General features: G+C 36.2%; 2 protein-coding genes across 2 annotated transcripts in view; one reads left to right on the top strand and one right to left on the bottom strand.

Moving 5' to 3' along the window:
* Positions 1-464: 464 nt before the first annotated feature.
* Positions 465-10,145, bottom strand: dnajc11a (DnaJ (Hsp40) homolog, subfamily C, member 11a). Its single transcript, XM_079849918.1, has 16 exons — positions 10,014-10,145; positions 9,065-9,194; positions 8,794-8,867; positions 8,591-8,692; positions 8,374-8,511; positions 5,934-6,056; positions 5,766-5,839; positions 5,445-5,634; positions 5,260-5,345; positions 4,106-4,222; positions 3,864-4,019; positions 3,581-3,650; positions 3,301-3,358; positions 3,059-3,201; positions 1,348-1,477; positions 465-1,171 (listed from the first exon to the last, which is right to left on the bottom strand). Exons 1-16 carry the CDS (start codon positions 10,083-10,085, stop codon positions 1,149-1,151), a joined length of 1,686 nt encoding a protein of 561 aa, XP_079706044.1. The 5' UTR covers positions 10,086-10,145; the 3' UTR covers positions 465-1,148.
* Positions 10,146-16,965: 6,820 nt separating this feature from the next.
* Positions 16,966-27,676, top strand: part of camta1a (calmodulin binding transcription activator 1a) — a 434,758-nt gene continuing 424,047 nt past the window's right edge. The window contains 2 exon segments of the mRNA XM_079849916.1: positions 16,966-17,069; positions 20,853-20,954. Of these exon segments, the coding sequence (XP_079706042.1) occupies positions 17,045-17,069; positions 20,853-20,954 (127 nt within the window). The 5' untranslated portion in view covers positions 16,966-17,044.

Raw genomic sequence — 27,676 nt, 5'->3', positions numbered from 1 at the left:
AGGTAAAGTATAACAATAAACACCTTTGAACAAAACCAATACTCCAGCAAACAATTATAGATCGTCTTTTTTAACATCATTCAAATGGCAAGTGTGCAGAATGGACATTTCATATAAATTATAGAACTCAAAAAGGAAACACAGAGGTGTCGTACAGCCAGTCTTTCAAATAAAAGATCAAGACAGAAATTAATTTGCTTTCATTATGACCCCAAATACCAAAAAGGCAACAAAAAGTTTAAATCAACCCAAGACTGTTCCTTTATCTTTCCTTTATGAAGTATGGCACTAAAATGCAGGGATTAAGGGAGATTGAGCCTAAAAAACAAACAGAGGATGTTCCACTATTATTCCTTTATCCACTGCTATTCAAGTCTTTGGACACAAGGTGGGAGACTAGCCCTACTTGAGATTTAATTCACATTCTGTTTCCTCAACCAGCACACATTGACAGTACCGGCATATTGTGTGTATTGGCCCCTTTAATTCCTATGACACTGCTGGCAGACGTGGAGTGCGAGAGGTGGGCCTCCAAATATTAGACTCAAGGGAATGGGATAAAAGAGAAAAATAATGCAGATGATTAAGCAGTCAGGGTTTCACTTAGAACATGCTTTGCCTCCTAAACACTTGCAAGATCATTCATTTAGAAGCCAGTGGTACAAAAAGTCAGACACAGAAAGAAGGCTGACAGCTGGGGTACACACCAGCTCCTGTGGGATTTAGTGAGTCGGATCAAGCAGCAATGGTTTCTCTGTGATGTAATGAGGGTAAAATAGCTCTCTCTGGTGAGTGCTGATTACAGGCACTGTTGTGGATCCATATTAAAGAAGAGGGGCTTTGTTTAAAAATGGTTATGAGGCCTACCAACACAAAAATATATCTTTTGTCTTGCTTTTTCTGGAAAGGCCATAATTTTATTAGTGGAAATCCAGTAAATGAAATGTTCCAATTAAATGTTCTAAATTGCAAACAGACATCATGTAGAATATCATTTAAAACAGAACAAAATAAAGGATAAATAGGTATATGAAGACTTTAATGGGCACAGAGTGTTTCCAGGGCACTACTCCAGAACATCTGTCTCTCATCAGTCTATACCAGTCCAAGCTGTCCCTTTTAGCTCAAGAGATATATGTTCCTAACTGTCATTCATTATCAATCCTGTGGGCTACAAGAGAGAGGGAAGAAAAGAACATGGGCTTTTAAAAAACAATTGGGAAAAGCATTCATCTTCACTGCTGGTAAACACAGTTAAAATGTGTCATCATGAAGTCAGGATTACATGGATTAAAAGAAATGCTCTAAAACCAATTGCAGATTGTTGTGTTTGTTTTGCGTACTCACATTGTTTAGGTATCCTGAGTGCTTCTGTGTCACCACATAGAACTTGGTGCATCACACCTCTGAACTGATACAGCATCTTCAGACTCTTTTCCTCACCTACACAGGGGTCGTAGAAGCCTGGTAAACCAGCCTGAGGACATTCATGCAAAAACAACCAATTAATAACTGCAACAGTGCTTAACATTAGGGGTGCAGCAGTACCACTTTCTCAAGGTTTGTTTTTTTTGTATAATTTTTGTGCGTTTCAGAACAGTTTGTTAAACATTTTGTACAACACTATTAGAAGTGCAACATTAGGACATTTGAGGCCAATATGTATGAGACGGACATTATTTAGGTAACCCTTTACAGTAAGGTTTCATTTGTTAACATTAGTTAATGCATTAACTAACAAGAACTAACAATGAGCAATACATTTGTTACAGTATTTATTAATCTTTGTTAATGTTAGTGAATAAAAATAGTCGTTCATTGTTTGTTCATGTTAGTTCATTAACTGATGTTAAGAAATGTTTAACTTTTAATTTTAATAATGTATTAGTAAATGTTGAAATCAACATTAAGATGAATAAATACTATAGAAGTATTTTTCATTCTTAGTTCATGTTAACTGATGTAGTTAACTAATGTTAACTAATGAAACCTTATTGTAAAGTGTTACCATTATTTTTTTCAAAGAACCTCTTTTACATGCATTAAGCTACACTTTAAAATGTCAACATTAAATGGAATAATGTTAATGTCAATTTTTTTTATTTTCCTGCAAGCTTTTTTAAATGTAAATTTAATGTCTTTCCAAAAAAGTACACTTTAATAACCAAATGATATAAGGAGTACATATAATTCTTAAATTTATGCACACCAAAGCACCAATGAAAACAAAAAACTTCAGAATTCACAGTGTATAGTATGTGTACAGTGCAACAGTAAAGAGCTTGTTTACATTTTAGACAAGTCAAGTTGTGATACTGAACAGGACCACATGGGGATAAAAAAATTAAAAAAACGACGCAACTTCACGTCCTTGAGCAATTTATTTGTGTAAAATTTTGGATTAATTGTATGCGTTAAAAGCCATAATTTTAATATATAATTTTAATATATTTTAATATATAATTTATTCCTGTGATGATCATTACTCCAGTTTTCAGTGTCACATGATCCTTCAGAAATCATTCTAATATGCTGATTTGGTGCTCAAGGGACATTTCTTATTATTATCAATGTTGAAATCAGTTGTGCTGCTTAACATTTTAGTGGAAACTGTGATACATTTTCTTTCAAGATTGTTTGATGAATGAAAAGTTCAAAAGAACAACATTTATTTGAAATAGAAACCTTTTGCAACATTATAAATGTCTTTACTGTCACTTTTGATCAGTTGCTTTGCTGAATGAAAAATATTTCTTTAAAACAAATTACTGACTTAAAACTTTTGATCTTGTGTACATTTGCATCTTTTTTATTTATTTATAATTTTACATTAACTTGCAGTTTATTTCCCCCTCTTTCAGTACAGCATTACAAAAAAAGTACTGTATAACCATTTGATATTTCAAAAGCAAAATCACGCGACAAGAAGCCTAAAAAATTGATTAAACTAGAGAAACCTTTTTGTGAATTCATTGCTGTTCTAATAACTCACTACTCTCATCAGTTATTTGTTTTTTGGAAGAAAACAAACGACAAAGCAAGTATAACTGTGATTTACCTTAGAAGCTTCTGTGAGAATGAGCTTCGAGTCCTTCACCAGGCACTGTAGAGGCACAGTGACATCAATGACCCTTGCCCTTTCGTGCTTACGGCTGTTGTCTGTCACAAACTTGCCATACCAGGCATTGAGGATGATCAGACCTGGAATACAACACTACTGAGTCACCAATCCTCATTTGGCACAAAGTTTAAATCATAGTTTGATCACACCCAATGTTATTGGGAGTTATGCGGTCATACCCATTCTGGACTCCTCCGCTTCGATAATTCTACGCACAGACTCTTGCATCAGCAGAATCTAGAGAAAAGAGTGATTTCAAGTAAGACTGCTTGTATATGCACATAGTGAAGGCACACATTTATCACCCTGACACAGCGACTGATGTGCAGATAGGAACGGTAGCCTGACGCTAACTCATTGTTTCTCCAAGCACAAAGCGCCTGCCGTGAAAGTTATGACCACTTTAAACGGCCATGCATTATAAATTATTTGCAGCGTATTTAGACATTATAAACTCACAGCTGCTTCTGCCTCTTGCTTCTTCTTGGCGACGTCTGATGCCGAGCTCTCCCGCTGCTTCTCAAGCTCCCTAAACAAAAGGTTCAATGTTAATTCACCATTTGCTCTTTTACTCTGTTTCATGGCCATTAAAAGGATTTCAGTATATTATTTTCCAGACTCACGGGGGATAAACGTTAGAGAAGAGTGTTTGGAAGTCAATTGGCCAATAAAAGACAACAAAATGAAATAGGTGGAGAATGTGACTGCGACTCTGAAGATGTAATCAGCTAAAAAGGCTTACTGTTCCTGCTGAGCACGAACATAAGGTCTGATAACCAGCCGCTGGATGGCCAAGTAGAACACAAGGGGTCCGACAGTGGCATAAAACACGGCGCTGGGTAGAAGCTGGTCTGTTAAGTGAATTGGGAAGAAGTACGTCTGACTCGCTCGGTTCAACCTGAGACAGACAAAAACACCACAATTTCAGAGCTACCGAAAAACTGCTAATGGGAAACAGCTTCAAAATGATCAAAAGCCTTTTACTTGATCTTGAGAGAGACGCCCTGAGGTACTCCAACACTGACAGTAGCACCCAGGACACTGTGCCTACTGATCTTAGTCTCTGCACCGTATTCCACCACCGTACCGAAAAACCCTGACCTGCAACACAAGTGCTGTTTATATTAACAGGATAGAAACAGAAAATGGGAATCATCAAGACATTTGAGAGGACGATTGATTAGTTGTGACTAACCACAAATAATCTGCAGGTCAAGTGAACACAGAATCTAGGATATCAGTCACAGAGGCTGCATTTACACAGCAAGGCCAAATACACGGATCCTGTTTGTTTATATATTTATGTTAGACTAGCAGTCTTCAACCCCCAAGGGGGTCCACAACAATACTGCTGTGTTCGCCATATTTGATCAAAAATGTATAATAAGCATCAAACAAAAATACAGTGTTAACTTAACTTCAACTAAAGCTTGAACCAAATCTTAGAATTACATAAAAAAAAAAAACAAAAAAAAAAAACAGACTGCACGAATATAAAGGAAGGCGAATTTTACATAGATACATTTTATTATTTCATGCAATTATGATTCACATTTAGGGAATTCAATGCATTTAGTTACCTCACTTGAGCCTATCATAATCAGTTCTGTAAAAATTACAGAGATTATGAGAATCAGATATACAAGCATTTAGAGGTCAGACAAGATACATGTAGGACTTTATCCAAATTGGATGCAAAAAGATTGCAAAAAGATAAAATACGTATATAGGGATGGTCAACAACTTTACAATATTATAGCATAATAGCACAATATTCTTAAAAAAATAAATAGTATAACAAAATCACAGTATAGACAATATTCTTAAAAAAAAACCCCACTTCAAATACAGAAAAAATTATGAAAAGTAATTTTGATTTAAAATAATGTCCAAAATATAATATTGGGAGAATCTTAATTTCATCAAAAAATAATAAATATCACAATTAAAATAAATAATTATTTAAAAATACTCTGCATAATGATAGTTAAAAAATAAAAGAATATTGGTAGACACATTTTTACCACTGCACAGTTTAAACTTTAAGTGCCAGATTTTTGGTTAAAAGTGTAAAAGCCAAAGAAAAAAAACCCCAATAAAACATAAAAAGACAAAGGCAGCAATCCACAGATACATACTTGACAGAGCCCTTGATCTTGGTCTGATCATCATCCTGGAATTTGTACTGGTAGCTCATCATAATAAACGTATGTGGAATTCCCAGCTATGGTGATAAAAAAGTGGTGAGTCCTAAGAACAGTGGTTGGAAAAAGAAAACTTTGGCATAAAGATCAGGGAATGTGTGTGCAAAACAGCAACTGACCTGTACAGCAAAGGTGAAATGACTGCTTTTGGTGTCCCTGACGATGCTGGTGTTCATGGAAGACTGAGTTCCCCAGCGCCACTGTAAATAACCCATAGTGTTTTTGTCTAGGTGGCGTGCAAGCATAGTAGTGAGACCTGGCCGTATACCACGGGATGAAAACTGCATGCCACAATGAGCCGTTGTGAAGCTGAAAAACACAAATATATCTCAGTATACAATACACAAAATAGTATGTAACATATAACAAAAAAAAACAGCATACAATTGTCAAAGCTTAAAAATATTGCTCAAACACCACTGATAATGCAATGGACTCACCAGCGTGAAGTCAAGTTACGGAAAATCTTCAGGCCGAAGAGAGGGCCATGAGTGTCTCCTGCCCCAAACTCAACCTGTATTAAACATATAAATCATGTTTAGTTTCATGCTCAGCAAACATTATAATCCAGTCCATTAGTATGTAAAACATTAACTGAATATCCTCACCTCTCCCCAGCCCTTAGCCGAGGTAACTCTTCGCAAGGCTAAGTTTATGTTTCCTCCCCCATTGCCATTGTGTGTGGAGAGAGAGCCAGAAAGAATGGCTGTGTCTGAGGTGGTCAGAGGGGCCTATGAGAGCAAGGATAGACAGCATATCAAACTTATGACTGTATCAAGATCAGGGTCAATGCCATATATATATATATATATATATATATATATATATATATATATATATATATATATATATATATATATATATAAATATATAATATATATATATATATAAATATATTATATATATATATATATATATATAGAGATATAGATATAATATATATATAGATAATATATATATAGATATAATATATATATATAGATATAATATATATATATATATATATAAATATGATGAGTTCAGATGCAAAAGCCTCTAAGTGCCATCTGAAATTTTCTTCTAGAATGATCATTTTTATCAAGCTTGTATATTTAAGTTCAGTAAATTCACTTAAATGACAATTAATAGGTAATTTTCATTGCCATTTAAGTGAAATTACTGAACTTAAATATACAAGCTTGATAAAAATGATCATTCTAGAAGAAAATTTCAGATGGCACTTAGAGGCTTTTGCAATATATATATATATATATATATATAAAAATAAAAATATATCCATGATAAAGAAAAGGGAAAAATCTTGTAAAAGGAAGGAAAAAATCTAGTTTAAAACACATGTCTCTAAGAAATGTGCTCTTTGTATTTATGAATCAAAAGTTTAAATTTATTGACTATATAAATATAAGGTAAATATTAACAAATTCAACAGGAAAAAAATGAGTGTCACTCCATTAACCCTTATTTTGAAAGCATATTTATATGTAAATAATTGCACTGAGTCTAATCAAAATTTAATAATAGATGGTCTACTCTACCATTCAAAAGTTTGGGGTTGGTATGATTTTTTCAAATGTTTTTTTGTTTTGTTTACTCTCGCTGCAAACCCAGGTGAAAAAGACGTACTATTAAATGTATTAAAAATTTACTTGAGTATGTTTTTAGCACAATACAAATATACTATAATGCATGTTTAATACATTTAACAGTCTTTTTCACCTGGGAAATGCAGTAAAAACAGTAATATTGTGAAACATTACAATTTAAATAGCTGTTTTAAAAATATATATATTTTATTCCTGTGATGGCAAAGCTGAATTTTCATCATCAAAGATCAGTGTCAAATGATCCTTCAGAAATTATTCTAATATTTGGTGCTCAAGAAACATTTCTTTTTATTATCAATGTTGAAATGTTGAATGTTGCTGAAAGGGATAGTTCACCCAAAAATACATAGAAATTCCATAGTATATTTTTTTTCATAATATGGAAGTCAATGGAAGTCATTTTCATTTTCAGGTGAACTATCCCTTTAACATTTCTGTGGAAAGCGTTTTCACTTTTTTCAGGATAAATAGAAAGTTCAAAAGACCAGCATGGATTTGATAATATAAATATTGAAATATAAATATTTTGTAACATTATAATTGTCTTTACTGTCACTTTTGATCAATTACAAACATCTTTACTGTTACGTTCGATCAATTCAATTTTTTTATATTTAATATAATAATAATAAACTTTTATATAGCGCCTTTAAAGTGGCTTCTCAAGGCACTTTACACAATAAAACAGACAGATAAAAATAAAAAGAATACGGGAAAAAAGGGAACAGAATGGAATACAATTATGGTAGTTAAAACCATCAATAAAAAGCTGATCTAAAAAAAAAAAGTTATTAGGTTAGATTTAAAAAGATTTAAATTCTGTGCATTTCTATAATGAGAAGGGAGTGCATTCCAGAGTCTAGGAGCACAGGATGAGAAAGCCTTGTTCCCTACAGATCACAAACATATCTGTGGAGCAGCCAGTAAACCAGCTTGAGAGGAACGCAAATGACGATTAGGAGTATGTAAAGTTAAAAGAGCAGACAGATACTGAGGGGCCAGACCATGCAGTGTCTTACAAGTGAGCATAAGGATTTTAAAATCAACGTGGAACCTGACCGGGAGCCAATCCAGTATTGGAGTGGTGTTAATTTCTCCTGTATCCAGTCAAGATCCTAGCATCAAAATTTTGCACACATTGCAATTTGTTGAGTGTGGTTTTAGGAACCCCACCAAGAAGTGCATTGCAGTAGTCAATGCAGGATAAAACAAAAGTATCGATAAGCCTTTCAGTCACAGGAGAAGATAGCATAGGGTGAAGTCTAGCAATATTTCTGAGATGAAAAAATTAATTCTTAACAGTATATTGCACGTGTGTGTCAAAAGACAAACTCGAATCAAATCTAACTCCTTAATTCTTAAAAAAAAGTACTGACCCAAACCTTTAAACAGTAATGCATCTATGAAGGTTTACATCAGAAGAAACATCATGTAAGGACTGTACCTCTATGGACTGAGATATGTGCATCCTGTTGATCTCAATGTGCGGTAAACCGCCGCTGCCACCAGCAGAGATCTCTTCATAATCCTCCTCATAGTGATCAAAGAGGTCTGTCGCATCAATACCCACGCTTATTGTCCCCTGAGTGAGACAGCGAACAATCAACGAGACCTGTATTAATGTTGACAGCGGATACTGCTTTGAAGGCATTAGGTCAAACCTTGGGGTTGGTCCTTTGCTGTAGTCTTCTCTCCTCTCTTTCTCTTTGAAGTCGCTCATACTCTTCACGGATCTCTGCTGGCGTTCTTTTCCTCTCTACTATCTAGAAATCATTTTATTGTGTAAAAATGATTTGCTTGAAATGTAATAGAACTATGGAACGAATGCTAAAGCATTTATTAGTCTTCTGAATCTTCAACTTACCTCCCATCCTTCCACATCCAGCCCTCTCTTCCCATATACGTCATAGATTGCTCTAGATTGTGGGTCGCTTAGTACTACAGAAGCAAATATAACACAATCATCAAATATTCATGAGTTGGTATTAAAAACGTATGTTTACAGTAAAGAAAAGCTGTCTGCTAAAACATTACAAAACACTTCTTTGATAATAAAAACAGGCACATAATACAACAAAAGTGTCGTGCTTTGTCAGGGGCATTATTAAATGGCTGAGTGTGCAAAAACATTGTACCTTCATGAGCTTTGTGCACCAAGTTAAAAAGCTGCTCTGCCTGCCTCTTAAGCTCTGGATCTCTGTGCTTGTCTGGGTGGTAGAGCATGCAAAGGCGGCGATATGAAGCCTTGAGCTCGTCCTGTGTGGCCTGAATATACAATTAAAAAGAAACTGTTCATTCTTCAGATGCATCATCATACACCTAAACTTCAGCGTTGCTCTTTGGAGGAGAATATACAATAAAAAGGTGCAAAAATCAACTCTAAAAACTAGTTCAGAAGTGGTAATCAAGAACCTTACGAGACTTTTGTGTGCACGCTAGTGACCATTATCTCAAAAATGTTCTCCCTCTCCGAACCTTTGTACTTCTGTTCTGTTCCACTGAGGTTTGACAAAATGAAAAAGTTAAAGTCACCATTTGATTTGATTGTATGGCAAAAGATGAATGTCAGTCACTAACATTCTGCATAACATATCCACAGAGGAAAGTTATACAGGTTTGGAACAACTTGAGGTTGAGTAAATGATGATAGACTTTTCACGTTTGGGTCAACTATTCATTAAAATGACCTTAACAGTTGGCAAAGAAAAAATTATCTCAGAAAACGGTTCAATGAATGTTTAAATGTCATTTGTTGAGTTTTCGTGATTGAAGTCAATACTTTGGTAACAGTTTCACTTTTGCAGTTGTGAAGTGTCAACAAGAATCGCTTATACCCGTGCTTCTCGTTGAAGTCTAAAAAGAACAGAAGGCATTTACGCATGATATGTGTCAGATCTATTAGAAACCATGCAGTCAAATTCCAATGATAAACAAGGGTCACGGAGTGCTGCTGCTGACTGAGCCATAGCTTAACGGCATGCTGTCGGATCCCGTTTAAGAGCGCGATATGTGAAACGCCTGCTTTTACTACTCACTTGCGGCTCTCTTATCTTAAACTTCTCATTTAACAAGAGTATGTCATACCTCTCTGCGGACGTTTAACAAAGAATAATAGTCATCATTGTCGATTTCATCTTCTTCCAAGGCCGCCGCCATATTTACCACCTTTCATCCCCGCCCCAGCGCCAGATCAAACTACGCTGATCTTTGGTGTGTAGAGTCGGAGCGCATGAAGGACTTTAGTGCCACCCTCAGGATGGGAGGAACACTGAACAAAAGGCTGCTGTGACTACTCTGGGCCTGTCCCAATGTAGTATGTTGACAGGCAGGTAGAACATCGAATCGTTGCATTCGGACCGAATGGACGAACATTTTTTGGTCCTGTGACTTCCAAAGATGTACATGTTTTAATATTTAGACCACTTCTATAATTGATTGCTATCAGGATGTGAAGAGAGTTTCAATCAGTATAACAAAAGTGTTTATAAAACAAATTGCCTATCTTACCTTTAAGTGTATCCTTCGTGTCCACAATTGTTTGCACACATTCCAATTCACGATAAAGAACTGAGGGAAAATGAATCGGCACTGAGCTTGTCTGAGTTAATTATGAAATGTAAGACAAAAATGTTTTTGCAGATTAAAGGTATAGCGGAGGATTTTCCCGAATTTTAGAAAAGAACCGCCCTCTCCACTTTTTGAAAAAATGCACATGCGCAACACTCTACCTGCTCCCGAGAGGGAACGCCTATTAAACGTATGCACGAGCTAATCATAGCTTACATTAACTTTTACTAGCAGTGATTTTAAATGGATTTCTCCAAATAGCATGCCAAACTTTACCTGTCAAGTAGAAACTTCGCAACTGAGGCATCAGTGGGAAGCCCAACCTGTGATTTGAGCGCACGCCATCATGTGAATCGTGTGCACGAGCACGTACGACGGCCTTACGTAAACATATCACTAGAATGATTGACACTTAGGAGGACCAATCGTCTTGATGATCCACCCGGAAAAAGAAAATCCTCCGCTATACCTTTAAGGCATTTATGTCATCTTTTGTTTTGGTGTAAATGAATCACTTAACACTAAACTGCCAATAAGCCACTGGGATGGGAGACCACAGACGGTTGTCATTTACTGTATTGTATTAATAGAAAGCCAGTTCAAATAAAGATATAATATACATTTTCCAAAAATAGGTTTTAATAATATTTTCATGCCATGACCGTGGGGGCAGACTTAGCAATGCGCACTTACTAGACCGTCTTATTCTAGCATTTAATGTTGAGGAGTAATCTAAGCCTCGAAAGGGTTAAAAAGTACACAGCCTCATTAGGATGCAGCTTTCCGTCTGAGAAGCACCCGTGGTCTTTGCACTTGACCACTTGCCTACTTACATGACGTATTTCCTGTATTTGGCCCAAGTGTTCAAGTGGGCGTGAAGGCCGCAAGTGTGTTTAGAACTTTTGATGACCTGATGGGACACACTTACAACATAGTTTTTTTTTTTTTTTTTTTAAATGTACAGAGCTTTTTGTACACATTTTGGTTTTCAATAGTTTAAAATAAAACTTCTCAATTTATGTTTAATAGTCTCTATGTAATAGATGACACAAGTTAGTAATTCTGATGCTTAATTAAGTGATAAAAAACAGTTGCAAACATTTACAAAGTACATGCATGGGTCTACTCATCTCTATATGCAACACTTCATGTTTTACTACAAAATTTATTTTCATCTACAGTTGAAAATATCTGCAATATTCACACCTATGTTTTCTTGACATTGTGTGAAGTTCCTGAACTTATTAAATAATGGGATACAATGCCAATGCTCACATTTAAGTTCCCTACACTTGACCACTTACTTACATGAAGCATTTCCAGAGTTTGGCCAAAGTGGGTGTGAAGACCGCGTTTTAAGACTTTTGTGTACTCAATGGGACACACATGTATATTCTTTGCATACAAGTGCATGCTTGTGATGCTTCATTTGCAAACGTTTTGCAAAATATAATTCTTGTCAATGGTATGACCCATTTCAGATGCATTCAAAATTACAACAATAGTGGCTACAAATAAACATAATTCAATTTTTACATTTAAAATTGTAATTCAATTTAAATCAAAATTATTGCTAGGAACAAATCAATATCGCTGAATATTGGTAGGGACATGTTGTTGCCAAAAATATCAAACTCATGGCAAATACATTTTAATTTTATTGGCTGAAGGGGATGTCATATGATATTACTAAAAAATTTTTTTTTTTTTTTTTTTTTTTTTTTGGCTGAACATTATTATTGTATTTTATTGTATATCAACAGTAAATGGGATGTTTTATATGAATAAACATCCCATTTAGGGATGCTTATTCATCCAATAAGAAGTTTAACCCTATGGGACAACGTCATTTATAAATGATGCAAAGAAATTTGCATTTAAAATACAATAATAATGTAAAATAATGGCAACAAGGAAGTGAAGGAGGCATTAGCACATGTTAGGTCACATGCTGTCAGGGCTCCATTGTGAGTTCATTTTAGACTACAAAATGCATATAAAATCCTTTTTTTTTTTTTTTTTTTTTTTTTTTTTAATATCATTGTACATCTGAATGTGTTTTCTAAAGTTTTTGGTAATTTTTAGTGCACATTTTGTAAAAACAGTCACCCAAAGACCAAAAAATCTGTTAATCATGCATAAATGGCAAAGTCCTTTTAGGGGATATATTTTTTCTGTGTAGCTGGCACTATTGTTCAGTGCTTGCAGGCAGTATAATAGTCTTTTTGCCTGTGTTTTAGGTTGATGTTAGTAAGTTTTATAGAAGACAGAGAGGAAAAGCTGTAGGCTACCTTTTCAAGAAACTATTGATGATAGAAAGTAGAATGTTTTTTCCAGAAAGTATTGAAGTTTAGAGAGTCGGAACATGTAACCCGAAGGTTGCGGGTTTGATTCTCAATACCGACAGGAAACTACTGAGGTGCCCTTGAGCAAGGCACCTAACCCCCAATCGCTCCCCTGGCACTACAGTGAATGGCTGCCCTCTGCTCCGGGTGTGTGTGTCCACGGTTTGAAGTGTGTGTGTGTGTGTGTGTTCACTACTCACTACTCCTAATGTGTGAGCACTAACTTTGATGGGTTAAATGTAGAGGACACATTCAGAGAATGGTTTACCACACTTGGCCTTCACATGTCACTTTCATTTTCCTTCACTTAGTGATGGCAGTGCGCCAGAAAATGAGGTAGTAGAAAGAAAGGAAAAAGTTGAGGATCAAGGAGGATAGAAGCAGTGAGGGTGATGGCAGAGATGAAGAATATAAGTCATACACTGAAAAAAATTTGGAGTAGGATTTACTTGAAAAAAGCTTGCTAAGTTTTTTCACTCAGAAAATGCTAGTAAATTTACAAAGTTTGCCAAGTAAAAACCTAAACATATTTATCAGTAGCTTTAATTAGAAATCTTTAAGTTAAATTTACTTGGAATATGGAATTAAGTAAACTTTACTTAACCTAGTTAAGTGAAAGTAACAAAGAAAATAAGTAATTTTAACTTGGCTAGTAAAAGGCTAAGTAATATCGATTTAGTTGAAATTTCCTTTGCATTACATTTCACTCAAACAATAATATTGAATTCTACCAGTCATATATAGTATGTGCTTTACTTAGATTATCTAAGTAATTTATACTACATCATGTCAAATGCTAAGCCTCATGTGAATGCAAAGACCTCAATACTACTTGGTAGACAATACACAATGACGGTAACATTTGATGGATCATTTTTGTGTTTGAATGTGTCATTTTGAGCAGAAAATTTACTCGAAATGTCACAAAATGGCAAGTTACTAATCCTGACAACAAAAGCAATGATAAAACAGTGTAAATACAGCTGGAAAACAGTGAAAAATGAATCTCATTAATTATTCAAGGTCCAGTGCATGATGGGAACCCCAGTATCAGAAAAGTTGAGTAATTTTTACTTAATTCAAGTGAGTAGAAATGAAAGCGTAAATATCAACTCAATAAAATTAAGTACTGATATGGAATTTACTTAGTTTTTTTAATTCTTGCCTGAACTAACTTTTTCATGTAAATTACATTGTTTTTTTTTCAGTAGTATTTACTTCACCAAAAAATCATTTTTTACAGTGTAGATTGTTGTGGAAGTCAGGCATTTGGGTGCATAATCCTATGCCAGTTTGGAAGATTTGATTCATACTACAACCAAAGGTCAGATGGCAATGCCTATTGACCTCACTACACGAACAAAAATGAAGACAAAACAGGTCAAAATCGAGTTACATGTGGAAAGTGTGGGGTACACAGAAAAAGATGAGTCTTGAGTTGATTTTCACTCGTGCTACAATCATTGATTTGGAATTCCAAGAAAGAAACCATGTTTTTAATGCTTTTTGAAACAGGTTTTACTACCACTACTTTGAAGTTGCATCAGAATTTTTTACATTTTTGACATTTTCACATCTGAGATCCAAATGAAATATAGCAGCACAAGACGAAATGGAATGTTAATAAAACTTTTTAAAGTAGGATTTTCTCCCATCTAGCAGTGAAATTGTTTATGACTACCAACTGAATACTACTTTCTAGCCCCTCCCATTCCGAGGGCGTTTTAACTCCTACGGTGACCGCATTATTTCAAATCTGCCGGCAGTCGCGAGTAATCTCCCCCTCGCATTCGTCACGGTGCCACCGAGTGTAAAAACGCGAAAGGCGAAGCTTGAATTTCCAGGTATGTCCCTCTTTGGCTAATGTATTTTCAAGATGGAGGCGCAACATGGCTGCCGCCATTCGAGCGGCTCGCTCGTGTGTATTCTAAATGGCAGATTCTACGCTTACGAGAATACTTGATTAGTTGGTAGAAGTAATTACACATTAATGAGCACATATACTTTTGAAAGTGTTTTTTGCTAAGACTCAACTTAAAAAATTACACAGTGTAGCTTTAATTTTTTTTTTTTTTTTTTTTTTTTAAACACTAAGACCTTTTCACTACTTTTCAGATAGTGAAAATGCATTTGAACGTGAAGTTTCAGACAATTTGCAGAAAGTAATTTACCCTAATAGGACATTTACCCTAATATAGGACAAATTTATAACCCTAACAGTTATAAATGATGGCACCCAAAAAAGGTCAAAGGTCAGATGTAGAAAAATAACTTTGTAAAATGATATTAGTCTTAAATATATGTAAAATATAAAGCCATCATTTTTTCTAACTGTGATTTCATAATTAGTCCCAAAGAGGGTTAATTTTTTTAAAGTTTAAAAACTCAAAAGGCCTCTTTTGGCCTTAATTAACATTCGGTTAGTAAATGACTGTAGTTGAAATCAAACCCAAATAAATCAGTGTCATGTGCAGAATCTTTAAATAATTCCACTTGGATTTTAATTACAGATTAATAAAATCAACTTGAATCTCTGAAAACTCATAAAATCGAATAAAATGACAGTAACAAGTTGAATGGAGGGAAACAAAGATGTTGTCATGAAGTAATGGTAATAAGAATCGAGTAGTCTTTGAAGACCTCTGTGTGATGTCATGTCTGAAACTTATGTGATCCTGGCAAGAATAGATTGCAGATGTTCGTAAAGAATTATGCTGTAGTACAATTTTTAGTCCCTTAGAGAATTCAAGTGACTCAAAAGTTGTAGTAAACTAACATTGTTCAAGCTTTATGTATTATTATTAGCCTTCTGAACACGTTCTAATCCTAAATTAAACCGTTGCTATATATGCACTGAACTTGATTTATTAAGTCCACAAATATGTTATTCCAAAAACATTATAAGTCACAATGTTATATTTATTTCCATTACCAGATGTATCGTCTGATATACTGGCCCGAATGTTTTCTCTCCACGGGTCATTTAGAATGTTTTATTCAACAATCCAAGATTTTTCTCTTAGAAAACGAACAGATAAGCATTTGGAAAGCACTCATGTTATAAAGATGACGCTTTAATGATAACATTTCATAGCGGGTATTCGCTGCGGGCAGAGAGACATTTAAGCCATTATCTATACGCTCAATGCAATTAACGAATGCTTAATCTAACGAATAATTAATCAGCTTGGGTATCATGCGACTTCCATATTCCTAAACGCAGTTTTGAGGTTTTCTAGGCAATTCAGATGGGACCTATACCACAGCATTCTTCATATACTGTTGGAATAGGCTGTCAGAAACTATTTCTCTGTCTGTGCAGGATAATTTCAGTGAACCACAAGACGTTTTGGAGCCTAGGTCTGTCTCTCTACGCACTGTGAGAGTGGATCGCTGCTGCCACCTGGAGCTGTCCGTTCAGCACCTGCGCAGCTCTTCCGCGCATTCAGCCCAACGTTGCTGCATCTACAAGGTTAACCTACTATGGATTGCTATATCTTTATCTTAATGGTATAGGCATACATCGCTTTAACAACATAAAAGCAGTTGTGTGGGTAAACTGTAAAAAAAACAAAAAAAAAAAAAAAACACTTGTCACAATCATTTCTGCCATTTTACGTGACTTAATGAGTTTTCAGTTTTAAGTCGATTTCCTTCATAAATAAATTCAAAGTGGTCGAAAAAGTTAAGTTTTCAATTTTAGTGGGTTGAACATACGGTAGCAGAGCTATGATTTTAAAATGCAACAACTCAATAGCCCCAAATTCGTTATCAAATATTTAAATACATTAAGGTCATATACAAAACGTATACAAATAACTTGTCCTGAATTGCTTACTAATGAAATACGTTTTCTGCTTTTGAATTGAGCAAGTTGAAACATTTGCATCGCCTTTTCATTTGCACGCGAACGTCTCACGAGCGCTCACTTTGGATTGGTACGGTTCTTCTTAAGGTGTATCTACACACCACGCTTTACCCAATGGTTCTCAGAGACACTTTAAAGGGGAGGATATTTGCTTTGCTCTCGCAAGCCATTTTAGAACAACATGGTCAGTCATAGTTCGACAGCCAATGGTGAGTGCGCTCTGGTTGGACTTGCCTCTGCCTCTCCAGTCCCTTCTCGTGCTGCTGTCCTCTGCGTGAACGCGCGTGGTACCCAACGCTCGTGAAGAGGAGGAGGATGTGGCGCGCGGAGGGGAAATGGCTGCCGAAAACAAGCCGGAAGGTAAGTCAGAAACATCGGGGATATTTTTTACTTGTACGACAAGAGTGTGCGAGGGGAAAAAATTTGAGGCAGGCGAGGAAGAGCCGTCAGTTGAGAAGCGAGGAGCTTTTGGGATTTTAAAGCCTCTGTGTTTATCCTCACACACTCGTTATTCCAGCACGGAGACATCACATCACATCACCCTAGCCAGCATCGGTAGCTAGCCAGCAGTGTGCATCACATATATTTAAAAACAATCCGGAGCAAAAGCGCGAGAGCCTCTGAAAATTCAAAAATCCGTCTCGCGTTCCGTTTCCTTCAGCCTTAACGGTCGCGCTCAAAGCAAAACTTGTGAGCCGACACGGCTGTCGATTTCTAACTTCTTTTTTCGATTTATCAAGCTTCTTCAGTTGCGTAAATTGTTTCAGAGTTTGCGGGTATAGAGTTCTGGAGACCGTAGTTTGACTTAAAACTACCTTATATCCCGGAGTCGTATAAAACACTACTGGTAAGCTTGTTTAATACTAGATTTTTTTTTCTCTCAGTCACTTTCACGCGTACATAGACTCCAACTGACCTTCTTTTTAGCGGTTTTGTGATGTGTGGTAAAAGCAATTTCACTTTGAAATTTGCTTCAAGGACACATTCTTCCATACCTGTTTGCCCCCTTTACGTCATATACACATACACAGCAGTTTAAATCTCTGAACTAGATTATTGTATAACCTGAGAGTCTGAAATTTCCAGACCTTTATAGAACCAACGGAATGTGTCGACAATAACGCAAAATTCATTTTTATTCTTTTGCCACGAAGGAAGATGATGTGTCATTGAAGATTATACATAACCATTTCTCTTTAACACTGTTTTGGATACTTTTCAGATTTGTCTCTAGAATGTATGAGACAACAAGAGTTGCTTTTACTCTGAGACACTCTAGTACAGTTGAATATAATGTATGTCCACAGTATGTCGCTGCTACATTTGGCTGAAATACAAATTAGATTTTTATTTTAAATGACTAATTATTTATGTCAGAAGTAGCAACGGAATTGTTTAGTAGGCTATTATTAGGGCTCTATGACAATAATTACACTTTAAACAGCTTTGTCAAGCTGTCAACACTCTCATATAGCAGATTTCACTGTATATAAAACGTATGAACAACGAGGTTTTGGGAAGTCGTCATTAGTTGCGAGGATTTTTTGTTGGAATTCACCTTCAGTGTCAGATCAAAGTAAATAATATTTTTATTAGCCACAAGGTGGCGACATTGAGTTAAAATAAACTTATTTTAGGGAATCATGATATCATTTCTTACAAATATTCGATTGGCTAAAGCGAATATACAATCATTCTATCATGGTTTTTGATAGCAAACTAGCCTATAAAAAAACCTTTAAAGAAAGCAATATGAGTTTATAAATGATGCTGTGATAATGATATTTTCCTTATCACGATGCTAAATAGCCTAGTAGAAAGTGAAAGATAAGTTTGATTATAAAATCTCACTTCTGTGTAGTAAATTATGCATATTGATAAACTAATAAATTATCCTAATAAAAGTGGCATTAAAACATGACTCCAGACAAATCCAGGGTTCTGATTCTGAATATATAGCAATCCACAAGGAGGTGGTATTGAGCTTCCCAAATGTTCACTTTTATATTTTTAACACTGTGTCAGCTAAGAATACAAGCATTACCATAAATATACATCTCCGTTTGTTTTCAAAACAGCACTGAGGCTAACTACCTAAACTAGCTCTCTCTTTGTGTGTGTGTAATTGTGGGTGTGTGCATGTTCATAGTCAATCTCTGCATGTCTGTGTGTGCATTTCAGATTCAAACAAACACAACCAGCCTTGAAACGTGTCTCAGACTGGCCTGCTTCCTGCCAATGCATCTCAGTAACCAAGAGCTTTTTAGAAACCCTGACTTGTGACTCCCATTGCAGAACAGGCTCGGTTATTTTTGTCATGCTTGTCAGGTCAACGTATGGGGGAGGAGCTAGTGTTCCACACCTCCATAGTAATGTAGAGTGCACTGCACTGTATAGCTACTACTAAATTCAGTAGTCCCATATAGTGCGTTATATTTAAACTCTAGGCCTACACACTTTCGGCATGTATGCTAGGGGAGTTTTCCATTATACGCTGATTTTGCCTGTATTTTAACCTTTTGTCCTTGAAGCATTTAAAATGTTTGCATAGAGCATGGTTCTCCAGGGCCTTATTATTTGGCAGGGTTTTTTGCACATAAGGACAGGCTGTTCTTAGCTGGAGGCTGCTTTGAAAACATGGTTAATGTCTCACGCACCCCATAGAGTTCTTCTGTCTCCTGATATGACCCAGCTCACTTTTTATATTGCCAGGAACTGGGACTGTACCTATGGAAGGTGGCGACCGTGCATTGAGATGTGCTGGAGAACTGCACAGTTAAAGGGAGAGTTCACCCAAAAAATAATTTACTCATTTACTCACCCTCATCATTTTCCAAATCAGACTTTCTTTCCTCTGTGGAACACACACACACGCACACACACACACACACACAAAGATATTTAAAACAGATATTGAGGACATGGGGGTGAGTAAATGATGACATAAGTGATTTTAATTTTTGGGTGAACAATTTTTCAACAATTTCAACTATGCTCCATATTTCTATACAGATCAATCTGAATTTGGTGGTTCCTTCAGAGAATGGCAGAAAGGCTGTTATAGGGTGCTGTTTATTACAACAACTGACTATTAGTAGAAGCAGGGAGGATATAAGCTTACAAAGCAGGATTTATGATATATTGAGCCATTATGTAGAAAATTAACTTTTAAAGATCTCTGCATAGTCCTCTCCCCCACAGTTCTTAGTTTGAGAATATGCTTTTTAATTGAATTAGTGAATGGCAGGGATAGATGGAGATGGCACTTCTTCCTGGGGAGTCGTGACAGATCCTTTCGGCTTGTCTCGATCCTTCTCTACCTGCCTCACACAGAAACACACATTAACTTCATCGATTGGTGTAGCTTACTAAAATTGAGCCTCACCAAACAGCCCTGGGACCACAATGAGTGTGATTGCTGCCCTCATTGCTACCTGTTAAGGGCTGTTTCTTGACTGTTTATTTCAACACCTACAGATTTATCATTAAGACTGACGAGCAAAGTGAAAAAGTACAAGAAACACAGGCAGACACACACAACATGTCAGGAGTTTTTGAACAAATCAATTAGCATCGGAGTTACTATATGCAGTGGTCTAGATTGTTTTCTCCCTTGGCAGCGTAAAACCTTATAGCCATTAACAGCTGGAGCCATCTATAATACTTTGTTGTAGTTAATGAAAATGTGCATGCGGTCTCAAGTTACAAGGGAACCGGGTTGCTTTTACATTCCTCGTCCATACCCCTGCCTGCAAATGAAACTGCATTTTCTCCCCACAAGGCAGCACCCTTAGGCCAAAGTAATCCCTTTAAATGCACCCCTGAATGAGCTTGATAAAAAAAAGGGGAGAAGCAAATAGGCATGCTGAACTCTGAGGCCGAACGGTGCATATTGTTCGGGAGAGGTGTTCTTCAGCATGGAGATGGACACATTTGGGATGCATGGGCTTGCTGATGGGAGGGAGACCGGGGTTCGGCAGACATGACACTGCTGACCCCGGGAAACATTCTTATAAGTTCCTGCTATGTGCATGGGGGAAATAAACACTAAAACAAAGTTGTGAGCCATTGTACATCCGGGAATGTGTACTTTTCCCAGAATTCTTTTTTGCTTTCTCCACTCTCTCTTTTTGCTTCCTGAAGGACTGAAGAAAATCCGTAATCCGGATCGAATGTACAGATCAGCTGTGTGTTATTCGGCCCATGCTCCTCCTAAGAGTGTCAGTGATGACACAGAGACGAACAGTAAGAGCTGCTTATTAATATTGCATTCGTGGCATTGCTCGAAGGGGCCACTTGCTGCCTAATCTATTATTCATCCATCGATTCATTTATTTACCTCTTGATTTCATCTGTCGTCCTCTCCTCCTTTGGGATTTCCTGTTGGGGCTTTATGTGATGATTGACGAGTCAATGCTTTGATGGGGGTATGTTGTCGATATCAGATGTGTTGTTAGTAACTGAAAGTGTCAGTGGGTGGGTAAGACCTTGCACATCTCGTGCTCCAAATGCTAGCGTCGACCTTTGAAAAACATCCATCCAGAGGTCCCAATAGCACAGCGTGACTGAGCTCTTCTATCTGTTGAAATAATTTGTCAACGCTACTAGACACTTTTCCCCTTAGAGTATAAAACATGCATATTTTATGTTGGACATTTAGCATAAAGCATTTGTTGTGTTCAGATCATGTGTATGTTAATATGGCTTGATGTGTTGTAGAGCTCTGATTACCCTAGAAGTGGCACTGTTCTCATGTTTAATAGGCAGTATATTTTTTTTCTCCTGGCACCTCTGAAGTCTTAGTTGATCTGTGTAATTAAGCCCGTTCATTTTTTGTGTAAATTTGTAAGTGGAGTTAAATCAGCCTCATCTTCTTGTTATGCTGTCTGCTTATTACGCCATGGAGTAGGCTAAGTCCTTGCCAATTCAAAGCTCAAAGATTTTAAGAGATGTAAAGTAAACTGCAGAAGTGGCTGTTTGCTGCCAGTCATGTTGATATTATTTCAGATGGTTTGTGTAGTATATATGTGAGCATGCCTCCTTTTGTATCTGTCTGTGCGTTAAGTATCAAGTCTCACGCTCTCATACACCAGCATGATTTAAAGGGTTAGTTCTGAAAATTCTGTCAGTAATTACTCACCCTCATGTTGTTCCAACCCCGTAAGACTTTCGTTCATCTTTGGAACACATTTTTGATTAAATCTGAGAGCTGGATCACTCCTCCATAGGCTTCTGTGGAATCGAAACTTGCCGGCCCATAAAGTTAGAAAAGACAATGTTTAAAATAGTCCAGGTGACTACAGTGGCTCGACCATAAGTTTATCAAGCGACGAGAATAACAACTTTATTCAACTATTCATTTTCTTCTGTGTGGGCCTCTGATGTGAGTTCATGTAGTGTAACAGCGCAGCGCTTCTGTGTTGTACATCACACGCATCACACACATGACCAGCGTCGGCCAATAGTGAGCCTACATTCTGACGTACAACACAGAAGCGCTGCGCTGTTACACTGTTTTGTTGTTCTTTTCACTTGATAAACTTATGGTTGAGCCACTGTAGTCACTTGGACTATTTTAAACATTGTCTTTTCTTACTTTCTGGCTGGCAAGTTTCGATCCCATAGAAGCCTATGGAGGAGTGATCCAGCTCTCAGATTTAATAAAGAATATCTTAATTTGTGTTCCGAAGATGAACGAAAGTCTCACGGGGTTGGAACATCATGAGGGTGAGTAATTACTGACAGAATTTTCATTTTTTGGTGAACTAACCCTTTAACCATTGTGTGTGCCTGTCTAGCGGCCCACTTAATGTTGGGTGCCTAGAGGTTTTCGTATCACCAGGACAGTAAAAATACAGCATGGCTTGGTGGAAACAGGTAGGCCTATGTGAGTAATCATGTGAGTAATTGTGGGAGTAGTTATGATAAAGATAAAGGGCTTTAGCAAGGATCTGGCGGTGTGTCCTTTACTGTCTGTTGTGTGCGAGTAAATGTGTGTGTGCATGTGTGCTCGCAGGTCCTCACCTCCTCTTTCCCTGAGATGGGATTTTCATGGATGGGTGAGCTTGGCTGAGGCTGAAAATACATAAGAAGGCTCGTTTTTCTCTTCAGTTTGTTGCAGGCGCTTTGGTAGCTGAATTAAGTCACTGTTTTGGGCTTTGTGGGTTTAGGCCAGTCTCATACTCATACTTTTAGATAAGATGTTCGTAATGATTTAGTCAACGTAGAACCAAAAAGGCTGCGTAGTCTAGATTCAGTTTAGAAATAAGTTTCTCTATGTGAAAAATAAATGTATTACTGGCAAACTACAGCCAGAATTGTGAACGCACTAGTGGATACGGCTGGTCACTAATGTCTGCTGAGAGCTCATCAGATGTACCCAAGTCTCGGACATCACCCATTAAACCACATCAGTGTTTTAACAAGGCTGCCTGCTGGTGATTTGTCACAGTGGCTATAGCCAGCCTGACAAACAGCAATATGGGCAGACACAGCTGAACACTGCTGTGTAGCATGTCTAGTCTGAGGATTCAGGGCAAATAATGAAAAATAGAAAGTGTCTCAGTATTTCCTATGGCTATATACTAGCAGCATTCGAAGGCAGTGAAGGCAGACAGTTTGTCCATACATTTGCCTGGTTCACATTATTAATGTATTCCTTATAACATGTTATGCTTGTTATATTAGCTCACTTTGTTGTCTATCCTTTTACAGGCAATATTACTGCTATCTAATACATCATAAAGTTGAACAAGAACATAATCAGGTGGAAGAGAGATGCTGAAATTATGCTGTTTGTGCTCCTTAATTTAGACACAATCATCCTTTTGCTCAGCAAAGTCCAGGTTTTTGCAATTAATCAAGCATTGATTTTTCAAAGAGCAAAGCATGGAAAATAAATGATGTAATCTAGATTTAAAGAGATGGCACTGATTAACTGTCTATTCACAATAACAAAATAAAAGACCACAAAGCGTTGTATGCAGCAAACTGTGAACTAGATTATTTAAACTCGAAATATTGGCTAGAAATAATAATAAAAAATATATAAAATGGTATGAGCCTGACAAAAAATGAATATTTAATTGGCAAAGTTGTAATGCTACAGTTGATTTTATGCCATACCAATCAGTTTAATATTACAAGAAATCTTTCAAACTGTTATGAGAAGCCTGATAATATTGCATTTTTTAAAGCTACATTACTTTTGCACTTTGCCTAAAATGCTATATTGCTATTTGATTGGCTGTTAAACATACAACCTTTCATCCACAAGATCTAAAGCAGTGTCACATTCATAGTAATGGACGCCAGGTCTTAAAGGTTTAAGATGTGGTTCTCTTTATTATGCCCTCAAGAGATGTTCAGTCACTCACAGTCAGTCGTGCCAAGAATAATTTTCTTACTTCTCACAACTATCTCGCTTAATTGTAACTGATTGCCACTGAATGGTAGCATATGATTTAGTCAACATTATGCTGGTTCAGAGGGCTTTTGCTATTATGCTTCAATCCATGCTTCTTTATTTCCTTTCAAGATAATAGCAAGGTCTAGCTTCTTATAATGTGGAAGTGCTCTGAGTCAGGTGCTAATTGTGACTTAGTGTTGAGGCTTGTTCCAGGTAATCATTTGGTCTTAGTTTGACATCCGTTTAAGAAAATGTATAGTTTATTTTGAGTAATGGATTTATTGATGTGGTGGTGTCAGAGATGTTTTATGATTTCAAGTGGCGATTCTATCTCTTAGATTAGATAAGCTAATTCACCAGAGAGTTAGTGAGTGGAATATCAGTCATATGTAAATGGAGGAAATGAAAAGTACGTGAATATGTGCAGGGCTCGACATTAAGCCTTTTCATGTGCTTGTCCTTCGGACAAGTAAATCTGTCATTTTCAGATTTTCAGATTGTAAAAATTCACAGACAACATATGTTCACATTCATGGCAAAATTCAAACGGGACCAGAAAATAATTATTTTCTCACATTCACTTGCATTGACGATTTTTCAATCTAGAGGTCCAGTGGGGTTTTACGGATGGGCGGGACTTACCAGCTCTATTGATCGCAGCTTACAATAAATGTAATAAAATCAGAATCATTCTCTCGTTTTAATGATTCCCTTGTTATTTTTTTTTTGTTATTGCTACTTGTCCAGTTGGGCAAGTAAAATTCTCTTTCACTTGTAACGCTCTTTCAAGCGTTAATGTCGAGCCCTGCTGTTGTTATCCAAATTAGAGCTGGACGATTCTGGATAAATTGAAAATCATGTTTTTTTTGGTTTCAAATAGAGATCAATCATGATTCTCCCACAATTCTGAACAGACAACTAAACAAAATAACATGTAATTTAGTATAGAGTTCTGACAAAATATTAATTGCTGCAGTCTATTTGAAAATGTTTAATTAATTTGAATACATTGTTTAAAAAAAACGATTCAATGACTCACTCATAAACACTTCACTTGTTTCATTACTGGCTGAATCAGCGTTTTTGAACTAATCTTTTGAATGAATGATTCAATGGCAAATACATTTTTTAATAGTCACTTGTCACCACCTACTGGTGTAACAATGTAATTGACATACTCATTAATTGAAGTTAGTCTCAAAAGAAAGGTGATTTCCTCTATTTTGATCGCTACACTGTAAACTCGAATAAGTTGGCAAAACTTCAATAATCAGTTGCCTCAATTTTTAAGTTAAGAAATTCAAAGTTTAAGTAAGCAGTACTCATACATTTTACTTTTTCTTAACTTGAAATGTTTGAGAATGAGTACACTAATTTAAACTTAAAATTTTCATGTAACTTCAATGTGAAAATTTTTATTAGTATAAACTTATACTAACTAGGTAACAATAACAAGCTAGTTCATTAAATGCTACCTTTCTAATTTGCTAACAAGCAATTGCATGTTATAGAACTTGATGTATGAGTGTAGCAATATAAAGCTTTTAACATATTTGCTCTCAAATCAAGCCTCATGCGCCACTTGTCACCATGATGGTTCTATCCTAAAACCAACATTAACAGAAATTCTTCTAAATTAGCATAACAAAACATTAATCACATATTCACATACTTTTCATTTTCTCCATTTACTGATATTCCACTCACTAACTCTCTGGTGAATTAGCTTATCTAACCTAAGCGATAGAATCGCCACTTGAAATCATAAAACATCTCTGACACCACCACATTAGCCTTTGTCTATTAAAAGGTTAGTTCACCCAAAAATGAAAATTCTATCATTAATTTCTCACCCTCATGTCATTCCAAACCCATACGACTTTTGTTCATCTTCGGAACACAAATGAAGATTTATTTAATAATTCATAATTTAGTTCACTTCTAAATTTCCCACTTAAAATTAATCTTGCACACAAAATACGTTATATTACATTTAATTTTAGCATTTACTCTCCCTTTCGTGTGCCATGGGCAAAGCATGCTGGGAAATAGAAATCCCAGCCGTTTCAGTTAAACTCAAGTTAATCTAAATTAAATGTTTTTTTAGTTTTTTTTTTTTTAGTTCAGTTTACTTAAAATATACTAGTTCTGTGAACTTGAAAGAAAAAGAAAGTGCTAAATACTCATAAAAGTTAATTTGACTGAACTAATTAACTGAGCATGTATTTCTAGCAGGTAAAATGGCGTAAATACATGACATCCGATCAAATTACCTAATCTTTTTTGGTCAAAACTTTCTGCATTCACACAAGCAGCGTGTATATGATAGAGTGCAGATTATGTTGTCTTGGCAAATCGTGCTATACTGCCGCTCTCGACCATGTACCTTTGTAAAAGTGGGACTTTGGTGGCATTTCATAGTTACAGTTAGCTTTGCTACATTAAATCCATGGTGAATGTTGGTGATTTGTGGATTAAAAAGCCTTCTGTAACTTGTTTGTTCATGGCACAATGTTTCTCCTGGTTTCCTGGTTGCAAAATGCAACCTTTTGGTCACAGTCTGGAGCCCTGATGAGCCTCAGTGGTTCTTGCACGTCAAGCAAACATGCTTGAGCTTTCGTTTACCACAACTGATGTGTGAGTTGATGAATGTTTATATGTGAAATTCAATCTGTTCATCATATAAAGCGATCGTATCTCATCAGAAATGTTTTACTAAACCGCTCATATCATATGGATTAGTTTTACGATCTCTTTATGAGCGGTTTGAAGCGTCAAAGTGGTAGTAGCGTAGCTCTCAACGGATGAACAGAAATCTCTCAGATTTCATCAAATAAATCTTCATTTGTGTTCCGAAGATGAACAAAAGTCGTATGGGTTTGGAATGACATGAGGGTGAGAAATTAATGACAGAATTTTCATTTTTGGGTGAACTAACCTTTTAATAGACAAAGGCTAATCATTGTCATTTAGAAAAAAAGATCACGTGGGTGTTTGAATTGAGATCGCAATCTTTTAACGATTAATTGTGCAGCGCTAATCCACATTAATTCATTGTACATCTGCGGTAATTCTTCATGGCTTTTCTTACAGCTGTCTGTTATTTGCTTGTGGCCCTTGTGCATGTACAACTGTCACTTTTACTTGTGTATAAGTCTTGTATGCTTGTCTTTTCTTATTCCATGATGCTTAAAAGCTACATCTAAATATGTCGCCCCACAGGGCTATCATTATTTGTTCACATTGGCCTTTACATTGCTTCACAATATTCAATAACAAAGAAGATGGTGCACGATTTTCCCAAAACCCACAAGTGGACGTAAAGGAATAGTTCACCGTCAATTTGGTGACGTCGGGCACTGTGATTTCTGCACAAAACACAGACAAAAAATAGTTGAAACAGAATTTCACAGAGAAATGAAATTAATGAAAATGAATTTGGGCTACACATTAATCACATTCAATCATGATATGGCATAGTACAATTTTATCACGCAAAAGGCTGTGATTTAATTAAATTAAAACTAAATTTGATAAAAATATGCAGCGGTATGCTGGA

The sequence above is a fragment of the Squalius cephalus genome (assembly GCF_949319135.1).
Source record: "Squalius cephalus genome assembly, chromosome: 18".
Taxonomy (NCBI): domain Eukaryota; kingdom Metazoa; phylum Chordata; class Actinopteri; order Cypriniformes; family Leuciscidae; genus Squalius; species Squalius cephalus.
This window is presented reverse-complemented; position numbering and strand designations above follow the sequence as displayed.